Below are 20,407 nucleotides of genomic sequence, written 5' to 3'. Positions count from 1 at the left end.
ACCTACCCTTTATGCCAGTAATCAATTGACTTTTCAACCACCCCTTGTGCCAGTAACCAATGGACTGTTCACCCATCCCTTTATGGCAGTAGTCAATTGACTGTTCAACCACCCCTTACGCCAGTAACCAATTGAGTGTTCAACCACCCCTTATACCAGTAATCAATTGATTGTTCATCCACCCCATATACCAGTAATCTATAGACTGTTCAAACACCCCTTATGCCAGTAATGATTTGAAAGTCCAACCACCTCTTGTGCCAGCAATCAGTGGACTGTTCAACCACCATCATGTTTCATGTGTTTTGTGTTGATAAATAACTGAAAATGGTTATTTATATGTGATTACTTTGATTACTATAAATGTGGTCTTTGATCACAAAATTTTCAGGCAAGACTACATGACTCTTCAAGATAGTGCCAACAGAAGACGTACCAAGCCTATATACCTTAAATACTCATGTTATTTTCGAGCTAATACCTCAAGGATGAACTTGACCTTGACCTTGACCTGGGTACAAATGATATAAGAACTACATGCCTAAGCGGTACAGTAAATGTATGCAGGAAAATAGAAAAATCATTTTATAGAATTGGCATACATGCTAAATGTCTTAATGTTATGTCCGATTTTGAACAGTGGCCGATCGTATATCCTTCTCGAGTTAATAAATAAACTTATTCTCAGGCTATGGATGATGTACATACCTTCAATTTCATCAAAACACGTGCAATGCATAAATCTCACGAAAACCGTGATATCGTAAAGTCAGATTTAATGTCTATGGCATAATAAACTACAAGGTAACGTTCCAGGTAATTTTAGTTGGAGCTGATGTACACATTTGTTTCTATTGACCAGCCTGGCAAACCAATGAATCTGTAACGCAGAATACCAGGTTTATTCAAATACTATATACCTTTATAATATTTCTTCACTGAGCTACAATACCATCGATTATCAAAATACATAATTACGACTCTGATGATACAAGCTATATATTCATAATACAGTAAGCTGCGTTTATAACACGTTATACCTTATAACACTAAAAAAGACCACTCATTTCAGTTTGTTGAAACCGTATTTCTTTAAAGGCGTCTTCGTTATAAAAGTGGTTTACAGTATACATGGTATTCGTGATACTGAAACACTGTCAGCTATAGTTTCTGTTTATGGCGGTGTTCCAAATTTGAGAAATATGATAAAACATGGACATTGTACTGGTTCTGTGTTCCTTGTTCAAGGTACGACACATTGGACTTTCAAAGACGCTCACGCCGACTGTAAAGCCTCATCGTACAGCAAACCTGTTGGAAACAGAAAACAATCATTTAACATAAGCCTGAATGAATATAGTTTTATGATACCTTTTGTAATTCTCCAGACTAATGGCAACGGAAGAAGGCAACAAATGGCTCCAAACATTGTACCCATGTAGGGAATCGGACGTCCTAACAACCAGACTACACCAAGGTCATAAACATAGTCAAGTCAGTTTAATATGTACAAATTACATATACACTGTGTTAGGGTAAAGTCTCTCACGAGAGTTCGAATACCTACATATCTAACCATATACTGTGACACCCGTAATGGTGCAATTGGAACTCATTACGCCTAGACAAGCTTTGAGCGAAAAGATTTTATACTATTTGCCAAGCATACTTTGAATTTAATGTCTAAAATTTTGAAGGCAAATAATACGTTTTTTTTAATCCACTAACGGTACCGAAAATAGCCCAGAACCTTATATATCTCGGCCACTTCTACTTCTCACTCGAGTAGCCTAGTGGTTATCGGTCGTTGCGCTGGAGACCCAGGTTTGATTCCCCGCATGGGTACAATTTCTGGTGTACCCCCGCCGTGGTATTGCTGGAATATTGCTTAAAACTAAACTCACTCACTCACACTACTCGCTCACCTGCGATGCATGCTGTCATAAAGCAGGCCATCTGCCCAGTGATGTTTGCCCTCAGTACATATTTTGTGATGGTGGTCCTCCGTTCGGGGCACAGCGCGATCAGCGTTCCCATGGCAACACCAACTGCCCCTATGTGGTTGAGCCCACATAAGGCATACGTACCAAGCACCTCAGAACGTTTCTGAAATACAATGGAAGAATTAGAGTCTAGGAATTAGACATACGGATATGGGTGGCAGTCACTCGTGTGCATGTCATTTGAGACTATTTACAATACTGCATTTACATTCGCAGAATTCACATATGTGTCGGTTGTCTGCACTCAGCACTATTCCACAGGGGCTTGTAACGAAACAAAAACTGGCATGAGGTATATACAGAGACAGAGTCTTGACACTTAATAAAAGTAAAGGGTGTAACGAGGTCAACAAACCAAGTTCGTTTCGGGGCGAATTCAACAATGCCCACTGTATATACCCGATGAAATTATTTCGCATTTCAAGCCCTACAAAATGAGACAATCAGCACAAAAATCAAAGTAGTACTTTGGAAGCTAGGGTCTTCGGAGCTCGATAAGTCGTGATTTCCCGATTGCGAGCTAAAATCCCTGCTCAGAATCTGTGCTAATAACTTACCAATATTCTTGTTCATTTCACCGTATACACAAACATCATGCACTAAAACATGCTGAATTGATGGCACCTGTCAGCGCACTAGTCGCCATGGTTTCGGAGACACTTACACCTAACTGTCATAATAATTTTACATTGTCTATTCATCGCAAACAGGCCGGTGTTGCGCCCGTTTGCCATTGATGACCATGGCGATCTGATGGGACAACTTTCAGTTTTAACCAATCAGGTCGCTCGCTCTTTTCAGTGAGACCAAGGTTGTCAATAGCGAACGGGCACGACACAGGCCTTTTGGTGAACACGAAGAGCACTTCAGTCTTTATTTAACAAATAGTAACACAAACTTGACAGTTTGAAATATTCCTTTACATTCAAGCAATAGGGATATAGTTGTAACTGGGGAACTGCAGATTGGGTCTTTTTCTACCACGCAGTCATAGAGTAGATTTCACGGACTGAAGGCTACACAACGTCGATAACATACCCGGGCTCTTAAGCAGTACTTTGTTGTCATATGCTTCCAAGCTGCATTTTACGACTGTCTGGACATGTTGGTGAGTTTAATCCACCAATTTACTGTCCTAGTCATATATTTCTGCGCATGTCCTTTGGTGATTGATGTGACCGATGTGACCCTGACATTGAACGAGGAGCAGGCTTTCTCCGGATCCTGCATTAATGACCTTGTTAAGGGGCGACAGTACTTTAGCTGAGACATCGAACATTTTTCTGGCCGATTGATGCGGTTGTTGTACTTAAAACCCGTCAAAAAACATTTAACACCACGAGCGATTGTGGAACTGATTTAACAAGTAACACAGCAAGTCTTAATGCTGTAAATATACTTACGAAACAAATAGCAGAACTAAAGTAGGACATTGCTCCCTTATACGCTAATACTCGCTTAGGAAACATCTGAGAGAGTCCAAGCGATAGTAAAGTTGATGAAACAAATAACAGCGAGTCTTCACGCTCGAAATAAACTTATATTATTACGAAACATATATCAGAACTGAATTGCCTCTTTACAATGTGATTCGACGATCTCATTATATGAAAAAAGTAACAGCGGGTCTTAATACTGTAACTAAACTTACGAAACAAATATCTGTACTGAAATAGAGCATTGCTTCTTAACACTCTGGTATGACTCATTAGATAGACACTGGTTTAGGAAACATCTGACAGTCCAACAAGTTAAAGGGAAGGGAATGGGCATGACAAAACCCGATGGTGATAGTGAGTGAGTTTAGTTTTACGACGCACTCAGCAATATTCCAGCTATATGGTTTGGTTTCAACCAAACCATCACATGTCTAATACTTCAAACATAAAGTGTGACACAGCTAATGGTTTGAAATATGATGACACCTTCAACTATCAAGGCTAACTTCGCCTTGACAGATGGTGTAGAAACTGAAATGGTTGTGGTGGGTAACTTGACAAGGCGCCAGTAGTGTCACATGGTTTTACAGGCAGAGCGGGGGCTCCTACATAGCTACTCATCTCAAATTCACTACGCTGCGGATAAAAACAACAACAACAGCAAATGTATCCGAAAACTTAAAATTACCATGGAACCCAAAGTGGGAGACAGATAAGTGTTTGTCTGCTTGTTTGTTAGCAATATTCCAGCTACATGTAGTTGTATTTACTTTTGTTTGGAGAACGGTATCCACAGGATGATTTTCAAGGCGCTTCAATGTTTGCACAGTGACGTTAAAAGTATCGGCATCACTGAACGGGGAAGAAACGTGTGTTTGACTGTTCTACCAGTGTTAGACAAGGGTGTCCACTTAGACATATCTCTTTCTCGACATTTCTCGAAAACAGTCTTGAATATTTATATTCCTTTCCAGTTAATTGAATTTAATGCTATATATAGCATCCGAGCACTCCTGTTTGCAGATGTTATTAATTTGGACATGGAAATACATCTACAAGACAAGTCCAGATACTAACCTCAAGAATTCCACCGACCAATGTTACATTGGTTGCGTCTAATATTACATTGCCATCTTGCCAATGCCAGGTACCGTTATTGAACCAGCTGATATTGCTCAAGATCCTTCCTGTTGATGACCAGCCTGCCAAACTCCATAAATCCAACAAAGAATTGGCAAAGATTTTGATGCCCATCAGTTCGCCTATCTTGAAGAGGTCGACCTTGGGAAGCCCATTATGTACGCCAGCGGATAGAACATGTAGGAACAGAGCTGTGGTAAAGAGAAGAGGTCATCGAAACAGTAAGGTGACATTAGGGACTGCGGAACAATTCTTCACATTGTTTTACTTTGTATACGATTCATGGATTGATTGATTGATTGATTTTGTGTTTAACAACACAGTCAGCAATATTCCAGCTATATGGTGACGGTCAGTAAATAATCGAGCCTGGGCCAGACAATTTAGTGATTAACATCATGAGCATCGACATACGCAGTTGGGATACGATGACATGTGTCAACCATGTCAGCGTGAATGACCACCCGTTAATTTGCATACGAGCAAAAAGTAGAATCACTTCCTTTCAAATAATATTTACTATTTAGCTCTGACTTTACTCTGCTGTATACGTATAGAAACATATACGATATGGACACATTCAGCTTTTTTTGGAACAATTTATCAAATTTACCAAACTCAAGAATGTCGTGTAATTTATTTCCAATTTTATTTCATTAATAAGCTTATAAACAAACGTTGCTATGACACGCTTTTCGACTCAATGAAAACTTGAGAACTGAACTATGTTTGGATTCACGGACGAAATTGAAATAATGTCAACATTTAAAGATGTGGTATATATTTCAGGATATTGTGACAGTTGAAAGGTAAAGTGTTTCAGTTCCCAAGTTCATACGAAATGTATTGATCTCATCACGATAACAAGTTCAGGTTTGCGTCGATCACAATCGACGAAGGTGTATAACTTAACAAAGTTGAATTAGACAATCCAGTGACAGACATCATGAGCATCGATCTACCACCGTTCACTTTAGTTGCCTTTTACGACAAACGCTGGTTGCTGAAAGTGTACTCTTATAATCAGAACGCATAAATGATTCGCCAATGCTATACGTCATCCCACTACGTCAGCTCCACAAAAGGAGGTACACATACCGAGAACGTGACGCCTTCCACTCCCACCCTGTGCCCAAACCATTGAAATGCGGTGTCTATAAATTCAATAGCGGCGATGAAGACGATCTGGTTGACAACGACGGTGGACGCCAGTGTGATGCCATCAACAGCGCCGATAGATATTGCTTCCAATACGCTCTGAAATTTCCTGAAAGATATATCAAGACACTCTTGTGAACATATTATATAAAAATATAAACATATGATAATGTGAGAATGTGTTGCGATAAAGTGAGTTTAACTTCCTCCATCGGTGTGTATCGGACATCATTTGTCACAGACACTTCACATCCTGCCATTAAACATTGTGAACGCTTTATCACAACCTTGAATATGTACATTTCAAATTATTTAGATTTGGGAGCGTGTGGAGAAATTGTAACGTGAATATGCAATATGTTATGTCGAACACTTGTGTTTAGTGGTGACTTATAAATTCTTGGGAAAAAATGAACAATCATCAGGTTTGTCAGGGTTCTCGATGTGACCAAGCACATTGTTTGACATAAAATTACACCACTGCTACCCTTGTATGTCTGCATTGGACAAAGCGGCTGTTGGGTCTACTGGCATGTTTAATGATAGTCCAGACCATGTCTAGTGTAATCGATTCTTACTTACGCCATTGTTATATTGTAAGCATCTTCAGGTTTGACCCTAGTCCGTCGTGTCTCCGGCATGGTCAGTTTCGCCATTGCGAGGGCGGCGGGGGGCAGACATCACAGACGCTGTGAGGAGGTGGTTGGCAGGAGCCTGCAGAGGGATGCTTACAACATGTAACACCATACAGAATCCCCTATCTAAGGAGCACATACATACAGCCAGCAGTATTCTGTACCATCTAAAGTCAGTGGGTTTTTTTTGTACATGTTTGTAAACACCAACACCATAGGTGTCAAATTTTGAAGACAGTGCGATGACAGGCGACAGACAAATCAGGTCTTGAATGGCATTTAGAAGTAATAGACTTCTTTATTATGAGGACATAACGTTTCAGAGCATATCCTTACTCCTTCATCGCTCGAAGAAGTAAGGATATACTCCCGAAATGGTGTGTTCCTCATGATAAAGAAGTTGACATCCATAAAAACTATCTTCGATAGAGTGAGTGAGTGAGTTTGGTTTTACGCCGCTTTTAGCAATATTCCAGCAATATCACGGCGGAACACCAGAAATGAGCTTCACACAATGTACCCATGTGGGGATTCGAACCCGGGTCTTCGGCGTGACGAGCGAACGCTTTAACCACTAGGCTACCCTACCGCCGCTCTCTTTGATAGGCAACTCACCCACTGGTCATTGACATGATATTCGTATTTGTTTAAGACCTGAGTAATTCGGGGATCCATCTCTGAGCAAATATAGAACATCGATTGTGTTAATTCTGATATTGTCCTTTTGATGATTTCAGTGACTTAAGTGTCAATATCATTAGGTATCAACAAACGGCTGTACAGATAATTAGAAGAATGTATTTTGTAACTATGGTTATTAATGTTCGTTTTGTTATAAACCAAGAAGCAAGCTAAGTGAAAGTATACATTACATACGTGAATAGATACTTTTGACACAGACACATTGAGGAAGCAGCAAAGTTATAAGCAGTGAGATACAAATGAATGTTATTGGAACTCTCCGTTCTGGCAGTGGTGCAGACACGTCGTACTTCCCAATAGAGGAAGGAAGGTGAGGTGAGGTGAAATTGGGTTTTACGTCGTGCTTGAGAATATTTCGCTCATATGACGACGTGCATGCGTGTGTGTGTGTGTATGTGCGGCTGCTTGTACTAGCCCAGACTGAAGCTGGTTTTATAGTGCTAGCCCACTGAGATACCATGCCGCAGTGAAGCATGAATACCCCACTCAGACACATTATACTGACTCCGATCCGACCAGTCCGTATTGTACCCATTAATGCCGAGCGCTAGACAGGGACCAACAACTACCAAATTTTAACGTCTTTCGGTATGACGCGGACGGGGATCGAACCCGCGACCTTCCACTCCCCGGGCGGACGCTCTAACCACTACACCACGGAGGCGGTCAATAGAGGAAGGGAATATACCCTGGATGTTGCTAGAAAAATCGACAAAATGGCGTGTCAAACTAGGTGCTAGAGAACATTGGGGTCATAACAGATTGGGGTAGACTGTGTCATGTTAGTGTCACGAGATGGGGTGTCAGATTGGATGTAGGAGACTAGATTCGTGTATCAGATTAGACAGGGTAGACTAGATAGGGGTGGGGTGTGTGAGATTAGATAGGATAGACTATCACGCCTCTAACTCTACCACATAAAGAAACTGTGCATTGTCAAAATATTATCCCAGTTGATAAGTACGGTAACAATGTCAAAGGTACATATAACTTTAATGGAGGGATCATGAGACCATAACAAGTCAGGAGAATTTCAATTGAAAAGTCAATCACAATGACGTTACGAGTCCATAAGCGGGACAGGGTCAAACGACCATGTCACAAGCTCAATAACGGGTGTGTCCACCATCGGCATTGAGAACAGCAGTGCATCGACGACGCATAGAGCCTATCAAACGTGCAAGAGGAAGGCTTGTGGGATGTCACGCCAGATTCTCTCAAGTTCTGTTGCAAGGTCAAGGACGTTATCTGGCGGATGAGGAAGACGGCGTAGACGTCGATCCATCTCGTCCCAAACATGCTCTATCGGGGAGAGATCCGGTGAATTTGCAGGCCAAGGCAGTAAGTCAACGTTGTGGTGTTGCAAAGAAATCCATAGCAACCCTTGCCCGTATGAGGGCGGGCATTGTCCTGTTGGAATGTTAACCCAGGGCCATGACGTTGCAGAAAAGGAATTGCCACAGGTCGAAGAATCTGATCCCTGTAGCCCACACCAGTTAAGTTGACCTGAACAATCACCAAAGGAGTTCTTTGGCGTGCTGTTATTCCACCCCAAATCATCACGGAACCACCACCAAAGCGATTCCTCTCCAAGACACAGGCCTGTGCATAACGTTCTCCCACGCGTCTATAGGCACGTTGACGTCCATCACTATGGGAAATGTTAAACCTGGACTCATCTGTAAAAACAACATTTCTCCACCAAAACAAGGGTCTGCGGACATGATTTCGGCACCACATTCTGCGAGCTTGTCGATGACGTTGTGTCAGGATAGGCCGTATGGCGGGACGTCGTGGTCTGATCCCGTGATGACGTAAACGTTGTCGAACTGTGTTGGGGTGGATACGACGAAGTCCTGGGATGGTTCGGGCAGTCATCACTGCAGTCTGAAACCTGTGGCGAAGATGGGTCACCCTTATCCATCTGTCCTGTCTTGGCGTTGTTACACGTGGACGTCCAGAACGTGGCCGATCGATGACGTCATTTGTGTTCTGGTAGCGTCTCACCAGTGCAGAAATGGTGTTCCGGTGGCAGTGGAAATGTGCAGCCACTTGTCGTTGAGACATTCCCCACGGACCATCCCAATGGCCTCATGACGTTGTGCAGACGTGAGCCTTGGCATGCTATGCGTTTCAATAGCCGTTTAATTTTTTGAACGATCGCAAGGGCAGGGGTTGAGCTTTCCAAAGTGACAGTATTGTGTGGCATTCATTTGCTCTGTTTCTCTTTCCCGGAATGCACGTGCAACAACGTATTGCACGTCTCAAGGACGAACCCACTGATGTCACGGAACGTGGCACGTGCATGCATGTTGGATACATGTCACTAATCTCTGAGTTTAAATCCTTATGTGTCTACACAGGTTTGATAAATTTAGATTTTAAATTTTTGTATGCACAGTTTCTTTATGTGCCTAGTATATATTCAACTATGATGGTTCTTGAAGATATTGCTAACTCTTTCTTAACATACTTATATCCAAGGTCTATGCACTGCATTAATGACACCATGACCATCTGCATAGCTACGACATCTTTAGGATGGAGGCCATCATAGTACTAGTTTTCACCTTCTTCATTAAAGAATACCTTCGACGTTACCTTAACATATAACCTACATATAACCTGATTGTATAAGTGTCCTTTATAAACGCACCCTTCAATCATTAACACTTTTACGGTTGTTACCCAGAACGTACCACCCTGTACTCAAATATTGACAGCACAGTTACATAGATTGTGGAAAGGGGGCCTGTATTACTTGGTCATCCATGAATCAAAGTTTTTCGATAATACTATTGCAAACTTATGTATGAGTAACACGTTTGTCTGAAAATAGCTGAAGGGGTAAATCATTTTATATACAGGCTATGTTAAACACATCCTATGAAAGATATAACGAATTGACTGATATCTCTAAAGAACGCTTGGGAAGTGTTGAAAGTACTGTTAGTACTTACGGGACCAAGAAACATGTTGAAGGCAGCGTTGACAGATTCAACAGCGCTCGTACCCATACAGAAGAAGAGGAACTTTCCGAAGTTCTTGACAATAACTGGAGCACCCCGTAGTGGTACAGCATGTTGACTGTGGAACTCATGAAAATAATCAGTGGCATTGTCTGGAAGGATAAATCCAATAGTGTTATTACCTCTTTGGGGGAACACGTACGATTTAAACTATAGGTATCTGACCACAATATCTGATAAATGCATATACTAAGTTAAAAGGTACTAAATGGTTCTAAAACTTTCTGTATCGATTCATTTTTTTTAAATGATCATTTGATTTACGTTCCGAATATTTAAAATTGCTTTCAAGTTCGTTTAATATAATCTCTCGACCTTGAGAGAATGTTTTTTGGCATTCCAATGATCATTATGATGCAAATATCGACCAAGTTTCTTAAGATCACATATTTGCTTGGTTGCTATTTATTATAGTTTATTCACTTATTAATAGTCACTTATTAAATACATATACATATAAAACAATACCAATTTCAATTGCATGATTTGGGCAGAACAATCACCTTACCACTGAGTGAAATGAGCAATCTGGTTGCCCATATTGTGAAATATTTGGAAAATTATGATTCATTTTCACCTATTGCCCAATTAACGCAATGAGCGGGTGTTTGTTCGCACACTGCATGCAATTAGCAGGCTGTATTGCATATTGCACGCATTGGGAAAACAGCCTGCCCAAAGCACGCAATGGGCAGTTGCACAGATTGGGTATTACATATCGTCCATTTGGATGGCAGTGATGGGGCAACTATTCCTGACAACATGAGAACCAACGCACCACAAACACAAACTGGTGATCTCTGAAGCTGTCCCCAAACACAAACTGAGAACCTTTGTCTGTGTGTCTCATGTATTCTTCAAGCCTCTCTCCAACCAGTTGAAAACGCTGTATCCAAATCTCGACCGGAGGATGAACAGCGCAAACAGAAACTGTGTTGTAATGCCCCAGAACACTGCATGCCAGTTGACCTGTAGGAAATGAGGGATTTCTGAATACGAATCTGGTTTGCTTTCCAGAACTGATTATATATTTTTCCGCATTCCGTGTGTATAAGAAGGTTATCGATTTAGTGAAAGCCATGATCCCAATCATGGATATTGTTGTGACAAGGAATAATGATTATAGTGGATGCGAGATTCAAACCGCGACCTAAGGTTCCAGGCATGTCAAGGGTAACTCAGCTCATTTACGTCTAACGCATTACATAAGGACAACACTCATTGACTGTATTAAATGATGTAATTATCATAAACCTAATGTATAATCTTATTATCAGATCTTCACCAGAAGATCCGGGTTACAGTTGGTCTTCAGCAAAATATGCTTATCGTAAGAGTCGACAAATGGGATCGGGTGGTCAGACTTCATATCTTTGTATACCAGGGTGCCGTTGTACAAAGCGATCTTAGCACTAAGGTGACCGTAACTCCCATACATTAACATAGACTTACGACAGTCTTAGCACTAAGGTGACCGTAACTCCCATACATTAACATAGACTTACGACAGTCTTAGCGCTAAGGTGACCGTAACTCCCATACCTTAACATAGACTTACGACAGTCTTAGCACTAAGGTGACCGTAACTCCCATACATTAACATAGACTTACGACAGTCTTAGCGCTAAGGTGACCGTAACTCCCATACATTAACATAGACTTACGACAGTCTTAGCGCTAAGGTGACCGTAACTCCCATACCTTAACATAGACTTACGACAGTCTTAGCACTAAGGTGACCGTAACTCCCATACATTAACATAGACTTACGACAGTCTTAGCACTAAGGTGACCGTAACTCCCATACATTAACATAGACTTACGACAGTCTTAGCACTAAGGTGACCGTAACTCCCATACCTTAACATAGACTTACGACAGTCTTAGCACTAAGGTGACCGTAACTCCCATACATTAACATAGACTTACGACAGTCTTAGCACTAAGGTGACCGTAACTCCCATACATTAACATAGACTTACGACAGTCTTAGCGCTAAGGTGACCGTAACTCCCATACCTTAACATAGACTTACGACAGTCTTAGCACTAAGGTGACCGTAACTCCCATACATTAACATAGACTTACGACAGTCTTAGCACTAAGGTGACCGTAACTCCCATACCTTAACATAGACTTACGACAGTCTTAGCACTAAGGTGACCGTAACTCCCATACATTAACATAGACTTACGACAGTCTTAGCACTAAGGTGACCGTAACTCCATACATTAACATAGACTTACGACAGTCTTAGCGCTAAGGTGACCGTAACTCCCATACCTTAACATAGACTTACGACAGTCTTAGCGCTAAGGTGACCGTAACTCCCATACATTAACATAGACTTAAGGTAACCTTAGCGCTAAAGGTTGTTTTGAACAACAGCACCCTGATCTGTAGTATATTGCTCATAATCGATCTTAAGCGAATATAACTGGAATATTGTTTAATGCGGCGTTAAGGAAGGAAAACAAACTAATATCACCAGGTCTGGGCGTTTGGAGAATATGTAACCGATAACTATGAAGAAGACCAGTCCTGCGAGGGAGAGTGAAGTTCTTTGGACTTGTTTGTAGAATGGTTAGACACAGGTACGTGATAATGAACAAGAGTATCGACAAGTACAGGAACCTGGAAACAGCAAACGGACGTAATAAAGTATCTTATAGCTAAAATACATGGAATTATCATGAAACGGCTCTCCTGTTATCAGAAATTTGCGGTCCGCTGCAAATGATATTGGACCGCTCAACCTTAACGACGGGCCACTATCAGTTCTGTTGTCAAGTGACGTCATAGTTCGACATTAGTGGCTTTCGACTGGCAGATATTCTGGGTCAAACAAGTCAAAGCAACCCAAATTCCCGCTTTAAAAGCGGTAATTTTGGCTTTCTTGTTGGTGCTAACCTTAACAATTGCACTATTAAGACTGTTGATGGACCAAAACCGAACACTGTCATAGCTTGACATGTTGCAGGCTATGGTCTTGTCAAAGGCCAAAGGTCGAATATCGTCACTTTCTGTTGTGACGTCACTTGAATTGTTCGATGACGTAATTGCATTCGGGCAGTCAACCCCGTCGAAGTTGATTTGGGTAAACTTACAGTCAAATTCCTTCATTGTTTCCTTTTTCTTTTCAACACAAATTCCATGTATTTTAGCAATAATAACGGTAATGCTATTTTTGAGGGGCATTATCATTTGCAGAAGCCCTCGGTCTTTATCAACTGCCCTCCTTCGTCGGGCGGTTAATGGAAGACCTCGGGCTTCTGCAAATGGCTAATACCCTCAAAATAACATTATTATATATACATTGTTGTAATAACTAAATACCATATGCCAGCAATTACATAGTGATAAACACAATATCTTCACGAAATAATTAATTGAATGTGTCCAATCGACATTCAGCATGTCAAGTGTCATATTTAGATATTTAGGAGGCTGGGGTGGGGTTGGAATGACGACTGGGGACAAATTGTTGTTGTTTTATCAGGCTCGAGAAAGAGATATTCTCTAAAAACCAGGATAAAAGGTGTGTGCCGATTTTCATATCTAAACAACAATAATAAAGGGATTTCGTGTTACGAAAACTTTGATTTTTATCAATTTATAAAGAATATAAAATGTTCAACAACAAAACCAGAAGTGCAGTAAAACAAAATACAAGTAGGGATAATGACTTCATCAAAGACAAAATCTTACCATCTGATTCCTTTTCGAGATTATTGGCCTTCTCAGGGTCTGGCATCACCACAACCTTCTCTGATCTTCTGGAAGATTTTCCGCTGAAGTTGCTGTAGCCAACAAGAAACAAAACAAAACACATTACCCCAGACAAGCCACGACGAGAGCCTTCATCCCCAAACGAGTAGTCTATGCAGAAGCCAAGATACACCAGGTAGAGCCAACTAATGTAACCCAGACCCAACAACGCGACCGATAATAGTCTTGTGTTCATTCAGTTTGTGTACGATTGCTGTTCTTGTTTGAGCCACTCTTCCTCCACACTTCAAATGAGTACTCTCGAAACTCCTCCTCGTCTTCTCTCTCTTCTGCTCTTTCCTCCTCCTCGACTGACAGGTCATTTAAATAATGTCAGAAGTCCATTCTCCTCAGAAGTCTTCTTTGTCAGCCTTAATTAAAAATGGAGATTGAGATAACTTATTTTCCTCATGTCCGTGAATTATGCATGTCCGGTTCATCAGAATGGATCTTAAAATAATTATCTGGATAAATAACTCCCTACATATAAGTCTCATGACTATCAGGACAATGATGTGCAGCTGATGAATCAGGAGCCAACGCACCCATGAAGATCCGGGTTAAAATTGATCCTCAGCAACCCATGCTTGTTGAAGAGTCGACTAACGCGATCAAGTAGCCAGGTTCGCTGACTTGGTTGACTCACATCACCGTATGCAAATTGCGTTGATCGACGCTCATGTTGATGATCACTGAATTGTCTGGTCGGGACTCGACCATTTACAGAGCGCCACCATATAGGCTGCAATACTGTTGGAGTGCTGCGTTAAACAACAAGCCAACAAACAGGCATAACAGCCAAAGTGCAGATTTGTTAGTTTTCTTGTTTAACGGGGCGGTGGGGTAGCCTAGTGGTTAAAGCGTTGGCTCGTCACGCCGAAGACCCGGAGTTCTAATCCCCACATGGGTACAATGTGAAGCCCATTTCTGGTGTCCCCCGCCGTGATGTTGCTGGAATATTGCTAAAAGCGGCGTAAAACCAAACTCCAGTCAGTCTTGTTTAACTCAACTATACTCAAGTTGTGTGACAGCGGTGTGTGAATAATCGAGTCTAAATCACACAGTCAGTGAGCAACAGCATGAGTATTGATGCCAGCACCTAAGATGCAAAAATATGCAGCAACCAAGTCAGTCCAGCCTACTTCTCTTTCGAGAACCATTGGTTGCCAAAGAACCGAAAACTTCATGGGCCGCCAACATACACACAATCTAATAATCAGCTTCATTGTGTACCATTGAAACCAATACCTCATTTCAAAGTGAATCAATAGTCTTGATCTGACTAACTGAACTTTAATCATGGTAGAAACAAGTCTACATACGTCTGACTTTCCAGATTCTACAAGAGCAAAGGCCCCGCAGTTCTCTTTGAGTACACCATTCTCAGTTGACATCTTCAAATATAGCGGACCCTGTGACAAAAAAAAACAACATGTCATGAACAGAAAGACATGATGTTATTGTATTTCGTAAAGATATGTAGTGAGTGAGTGAGTGAGTTAAGATTTAAAGTAGTAAAGATATGTAAGCTTTATACAGAGCAGTTAAGAGACAGGGACGAATAGGTTCGGTGACTTCGGGTAACTTCTCCACGGGGTTAAAGATCGACTTGTGAGCAAGCACGTAGCCACGGATGAAGTAAAAAGGATCGTCAAACCGTCAAGACCGAGGATGACCAGTGACCGCGATGACCGGGACGCAGTTCGCCTGGCAAGACACAATCCCATGACCCATGACGAAGAACTGTTCATAGAGACTTACCGTTCGACTCCCTACCAGAACGAACCTGAGGGTTTGCCGGTCTGAGGGAACGTCGACATCAGATCTGGCCCCGATTTCTCAAAACAAACTGAAGTCTGAGTTTTGACTTAAGTTAGAGTTTTTTACTCAAAATGCGTTTCCCAGAATGAACTGAAATCGATATCTTGATAAATGTTCTATGTTGGAGTGCCTGAGTATATCAACATGTCTTACTTGGCGCTTGTAAACATCAAAATGCAACATATGTATCTACGACATGGTCTGTGTTAAACGCAGCATTGACAAGCACACAATTTTGTTATTCTTCGTGCCGAGGTTTTTTGTTTACTGTGTCAGTAAATGAAATTAATGAAATATATATGTGTTTTCCAAAGTATAATTATTCCTGGTTATCTACCCACACACGAGGAAACAAGAGTACCAACTCGGCGTGTTTTTCTTGTTAGTAATACAGAAACTAATGATGTTTTGTAATTCAAGATGCTTGCAAACAAACTTGTATTAAAAATACAATCATAGGAAATACACATTAAACATGTATCCGCAGCATGTCAACAACTAGCAACTTTATGGCAGATCTATGTGTAGGGCTGGCTATCGATACAGATCATAGTGATCTATAATCGTTAACACATTATCGATTGATTGGCGATAAACTTATTGGAGACGTAACAAAGAGCTGTCTGAAGAAATTAATACCAGTTGTGACATCACTGGTGGGGTGGACATGTTATTGCATGAATTAATTAACAAAACAGTACCCTGGAGCCTAGATTATCTCAAGCGCTAAGATAGTCGGAAGTGCCATACATTAACATTAACTCACAACTATCTTGGCCGCTAAAGAGCTTCGAAAATCTAGGCCCTGAACATGAATTTAGAAACTGAGGTCCGCGTAAGTATCCATCTGTTCAGCAAAATGATTGATCTATATAATTGTTATGGACTAAGTACACTAAAGAAAATTATCCAAATTGTGTAATTTTATCAAAAATTGTCAAAATCAACTGTTAGTTAAACATAAAGCGAGCCACTACCAATGTATAATAGTGAATGAGAGTTTATGTTTTACATCACAAGGAACAATCTCTCAGCCATAACATGACGAGAAATTTAATGTAATTATTGGATATAGTATGAATAAAGAAGCCTGTATTTGATGGACAGTACTAGAATATCACAGATAGAATATGAAAACTGGCTGATAGCAGTTAAAGAAATATATTATTAATCAACAATACAATATAAAACAGGCTATTGATCTCCAACAACTGAAGGTAGATCCGCCATACTAGGGACCATGGGCACTTACGAGTACCTTTCCTACCTGCATGGACACAAGTTGGATTTTCACCATCCCTTCAGTCACTGGCGACAATTGATGAGTTAAGCCAAAATTTGAAGAACGAATATGCTTCATTTAAAAGCCTGGGCCTAGTTTTCGAAGCTCTTGAGTGGCGCTAAGGTAGTCGTAAGTTAATGTGAATGTATGGCGCTTACGACTATCTTAGCACTAGAAGCTTCGAAAATATAGATCTGGCTTGAATGTAGATGCTTCGAATGGAATGGGACTTACATACTCTCTTAATGGAACAATAAACCAATGTATACTAGCTCTCTGTATAGCCTAAGTATGAATTATGTATGGAGCCTTTAATACATATTTGTATTTGTACTCAGTATATCTATACACTGGAGTCAGATTTGTCTCTTCTTCAGACCCGTGAAGATCCGGGGTAGAATAGGTTGCCACAAAAGGCGACCCCATGCTTGTCGTAAGGGGCGACTAACGGGATCGGGTGGTCGGAAACTCGCTGACTTGGTTGACCACATGTCATCGGTTCCCAAGTGCGCAGATCGATGCTCATGCTGTCACTCACTCACTCTTCTTCCATGCATGAAATGAACTATAAATATGTGTAATCTTACCCGTCTCCCTTCAATCGTGAAGATCCGGGTTAAATTGATCTTCAGTAACCCATACTTGTCGTAGAGGCGACTAACGGGATCGGGTGGCCAGGTTCGCTGACTTGGTTGACACATGTCATCAGTGTAGATCGATGCTCATGATGTTGATCACTGGATTGTCTGGTCTAGACTCGATTATTTACAGATCGCCGCAAATATAGCTGGAAAATTGCTGAGTGCGGCGTAAAACTAAACTCTCTCACCGTCAGCCCTCGCTTTCTGTTTCGACACTATTGCCAGTTATATTATTATTCAATGACATTTGCATCTCTAAACTTTACGTTGTTGTATCCGCATTCATTATTTCTGAATCCGTATGACTATATGATTTACGACAAACATGGGTTCCTGAAGATCAATTATAACCCGGATCTTCATAGGTCTCTCGAACAAACGCCGACAATTTGTTGTATACTAGGATAAAACACGTCCGAGGAATATTGTCAGATAAAATAACGCCCCGATGGGATAAAACCTAGAAACGACAACTCCGAAAGTTATTTTCGAAAATGAGCATTATAGATCATATAAAAAACGAGGGTAAGTGTTTTGTCTAACTAAACCCGAAAAAGGAAATTAAATCCATTAAAAAAAATTAAGATTATTTTTCCATGAACCTTAAGAAACGTGCGTAAAATATCATGTATTCTTGAAGAAGAAATGTGAAACGTATTGTGATTTACTGGCTTATCTCAGGCCAAAGTGATACGCACTCTTGTCTATAGATACAGAAGGTTACAAGTTAGATCCACGAAAATAACCCCAAATCATTCATTACATCATTATGTTGTGTACATAAATTAAATGCAAAATGCATTTCTGTAGAAAGGCATTCGCGTTATCAACGGAAGATACAAATCTATTATCAAAGGAGAGTCATATTAGTACCGGGAACTATTATAACACAATATTATGAGCTTAAACCCGACTCGAGAACAATAGGATGACCCACGGCGAATACATAAACTACTGTTAACAGGGAATATATTATTATTTCATCTGGCAGCATCCCATTTTAGACTGACTGACTGAGTTTGGTTTTACGCCGCTTTTAGCAATATTCCAGCAACATCACAGCGGAAATGGGCTTCACACATTGTACCCATGTGGGGATTCAACCCGGGTCTTCGGCGTGACGAGCCAACGCTTTAACCACTAGGCTAACACACACCCCCTAACCCCCACCCCCACACACACCCATTTTAGAAATAAAACGCGATGAGATATGTAAACAATTATAACAATTCTATTCGTGAAGCACTCTCACCTGTCGTTGTTGGAGCCATAGGGTGTTCCTCAATTGTTACTCACTTCCGGCCTAGAAGACAAACCTAAAGAACACCGATACATGGTGGAACCATGGCGCTCAGCGGTTCGGGAAACCAATTGTCATTTCACCGCATATATTTATATGTCATGAAAATATAATCTAATTCGCGTTGGGTTGTTTAAGAATTCATTTGTTCGACTGTGGTGACAGTTGGCGTTGTTGTTTACAAAGGTTTGACAGTATTAATTTATTTGAAATATGTTTATTCACTAATTAAATAGGAATAATTCAAGAACAGCATGGCTGAGTTTTGTGTCGGACCATAAAATATTCTGACGTTACACACATTCACATTTTGAATTATTGAAAATGTATCTTTTATTGTTGAATATATGTTCATTTATATATACTGTGTTTTGAAAATATATTCTTATTTATATTTCAAGATAGTGACATGTTAAAACCATCACTCATCTGAATCTTGTGTTAATTTAATTTCTAATAAATTGGGCGGTTGGCCACGTGTATTTGGGCGATGTGTTTTCATGTGATGGTGAGTGCAGCTTGGAGTTTGGAAATTTTGGTAATTTCAATTCAAATTGTTTCTTTAGCCCGTCAGTTTATACCAGCATGTATTTCCACACGACACGTGGGCACGCTCAAAGATTAATGTGGACTCGATTTGATTCTCAACTCCTAGGGAGGGATGCAATCAGTGCTGCCCCTAAGATGCTAGGTTGACAATCCCGTTGTAAATTTGTAAAATTAAGTACACTCTCCTGGGACTAAACAAAAACATCTGAATAGTGAGTGAAGTGTTTACGACAAATCAACAGTATCTCTGCCATGGTGACGAGACTAGTTTTCTTGATCAATGGCTGCCACAATGGACAGTAAATCATTACCATTCCAAGTTTCGAGATTCCAAGCTTGCCGTTTCCATACTAAAACATTGTAATCAATACATTCATCAATAGTACATTTAATACCATTGACCACCTTACTGGAGATCATGAATTAAACAGGGTTATTTGTTACAACTACTCTCTGTGTATTTGCCACAGTCAGGAAGTGCAGATGAATGTTTTGCACTGAAAGATCTTAGACGGCGGCGATCGTCAAAGAAGCTCTGTGAACAATTCCTTGCACAGTCTTGCGTCTCTTGAGCGTTGTTTCATCCAAAGGGTTTTGAATCCGGTATTTGCCTTGTTTAAACTTGTCAAAACTCCCATCACAAAGTCGGATATTTATAAGGTGCTCTAAATGAGTAAGTAGAGTGAGCGAGTGAGTGAGTTTTGTTTTACGCGGCTTTTTAGCAATATCACAGCGGGCGACACCAGAAATGGGCTTCACACTTTCTACCCATGTGGGGAATCGAACCCGGGTCTTCGGTGTGAGTGAGTGAGGGAGTTTAGTTTTACGCCGCACTCAGCAATATTCAAGCTATATGGCGGCGGTCTGTAAATAATCGAGTCTGAACCAGACATTCCAGTTATCAACAGCATGAACATCGATCTGTGCAGCTGGGATACGG

General features: G+C 40.8%; 2 protein-coding genes and 1 long non-coding RNA gene across 3 annotated transcripts; all 3 read right to left on the bottom strand.

Moving 5' to 3' along the window:
- Positions 1 to 759: 759 nt before the first annotated feature.
- Positions 760 to 4,696, bottom strand: LOC124269275 (sodium/nucleoside cotransporter 1-like). Its single transcript, XM_046704282.1, has 3 exons — positions 4,520 to 4,696; positions 1,926 to 2,106; positions 760 to 1,311 (listed from the first exon to the last, which is right to left on the bottom strand). The coding sequence occupies exons 1-3, from the start codon at positions 4,694 to 4,696 to the stop codon at positions 1,277 to 1,279; spliced, it is 393 nt and encodes a 130-aa protein (XP_046560238.1). The 3' UTR covers positions 760 to 1,276.
- Positions 4,697 to 5,299: 603 nt separating this feature from the next.
- On the bottom strand, positions 5,300 to 6,394 carry LOC124269269 (sodium/nucleoside cotransporter 2-like). The gene is made up of 2 exons (XM_046704278.1): positions 6,323 to 6,394; positions 5,300 to 5,849 (listed from the first exon to the last, which is right to left on the bottom strand). Exons 1-2 carry the CDS (start codon positions 6,379 to 6,381, stop codon positions 5,648 to 5,650), a joined length of 261 nt encoding a protein of 86 aa, XP_046560234.1. The 5' UTR covers positions 6,382 to 6,394; the 3' UTR covers positions 5,300 to 5,647.
- Positions 6,395 to 10,132: 3,738 nt separating this feature from the next.
- LOC124269271 lies at positions 10,133 to 12,658 on the bottom strand. Its single transcript, XR_006896476.1, has 3 exons — positions 12,595 to 12,658; positions 10,885 to 11,075; positions 10,133 to 10,198 (listed from the first exon to the last, which is right to left on the bottom strand). It is a non-coding gene; the product is annotated as an uncharacterized LOC124269271 (long non-coding RNA).
- Between the last annotated feature and the right edge of the window lie 7,749 nt (positions 12,659 to 20,407).

The sequence above is a fragment of the Haliotis rubra genome, unplaced genomic scaffold (genome assembly GCF_003918875.1).
Source record: "Haliotis rubra isolate DU_JTF1 unplaced genomic scaffold, ASM391887v1 Scf1430, whole genome shotgun sequence".
In the NCBI taxonomy this organism is placed as follows: Eukaryota; Metazoa; Mollusca; class Gastropoda; order Lepetellida; family Haliotidae; genus Haliotis; species Haliotis rubra.
Note: the sequence above shows the minus strand (reverse complement) of the source record. Positions and strands in the feature narration are given on the sequence as shown.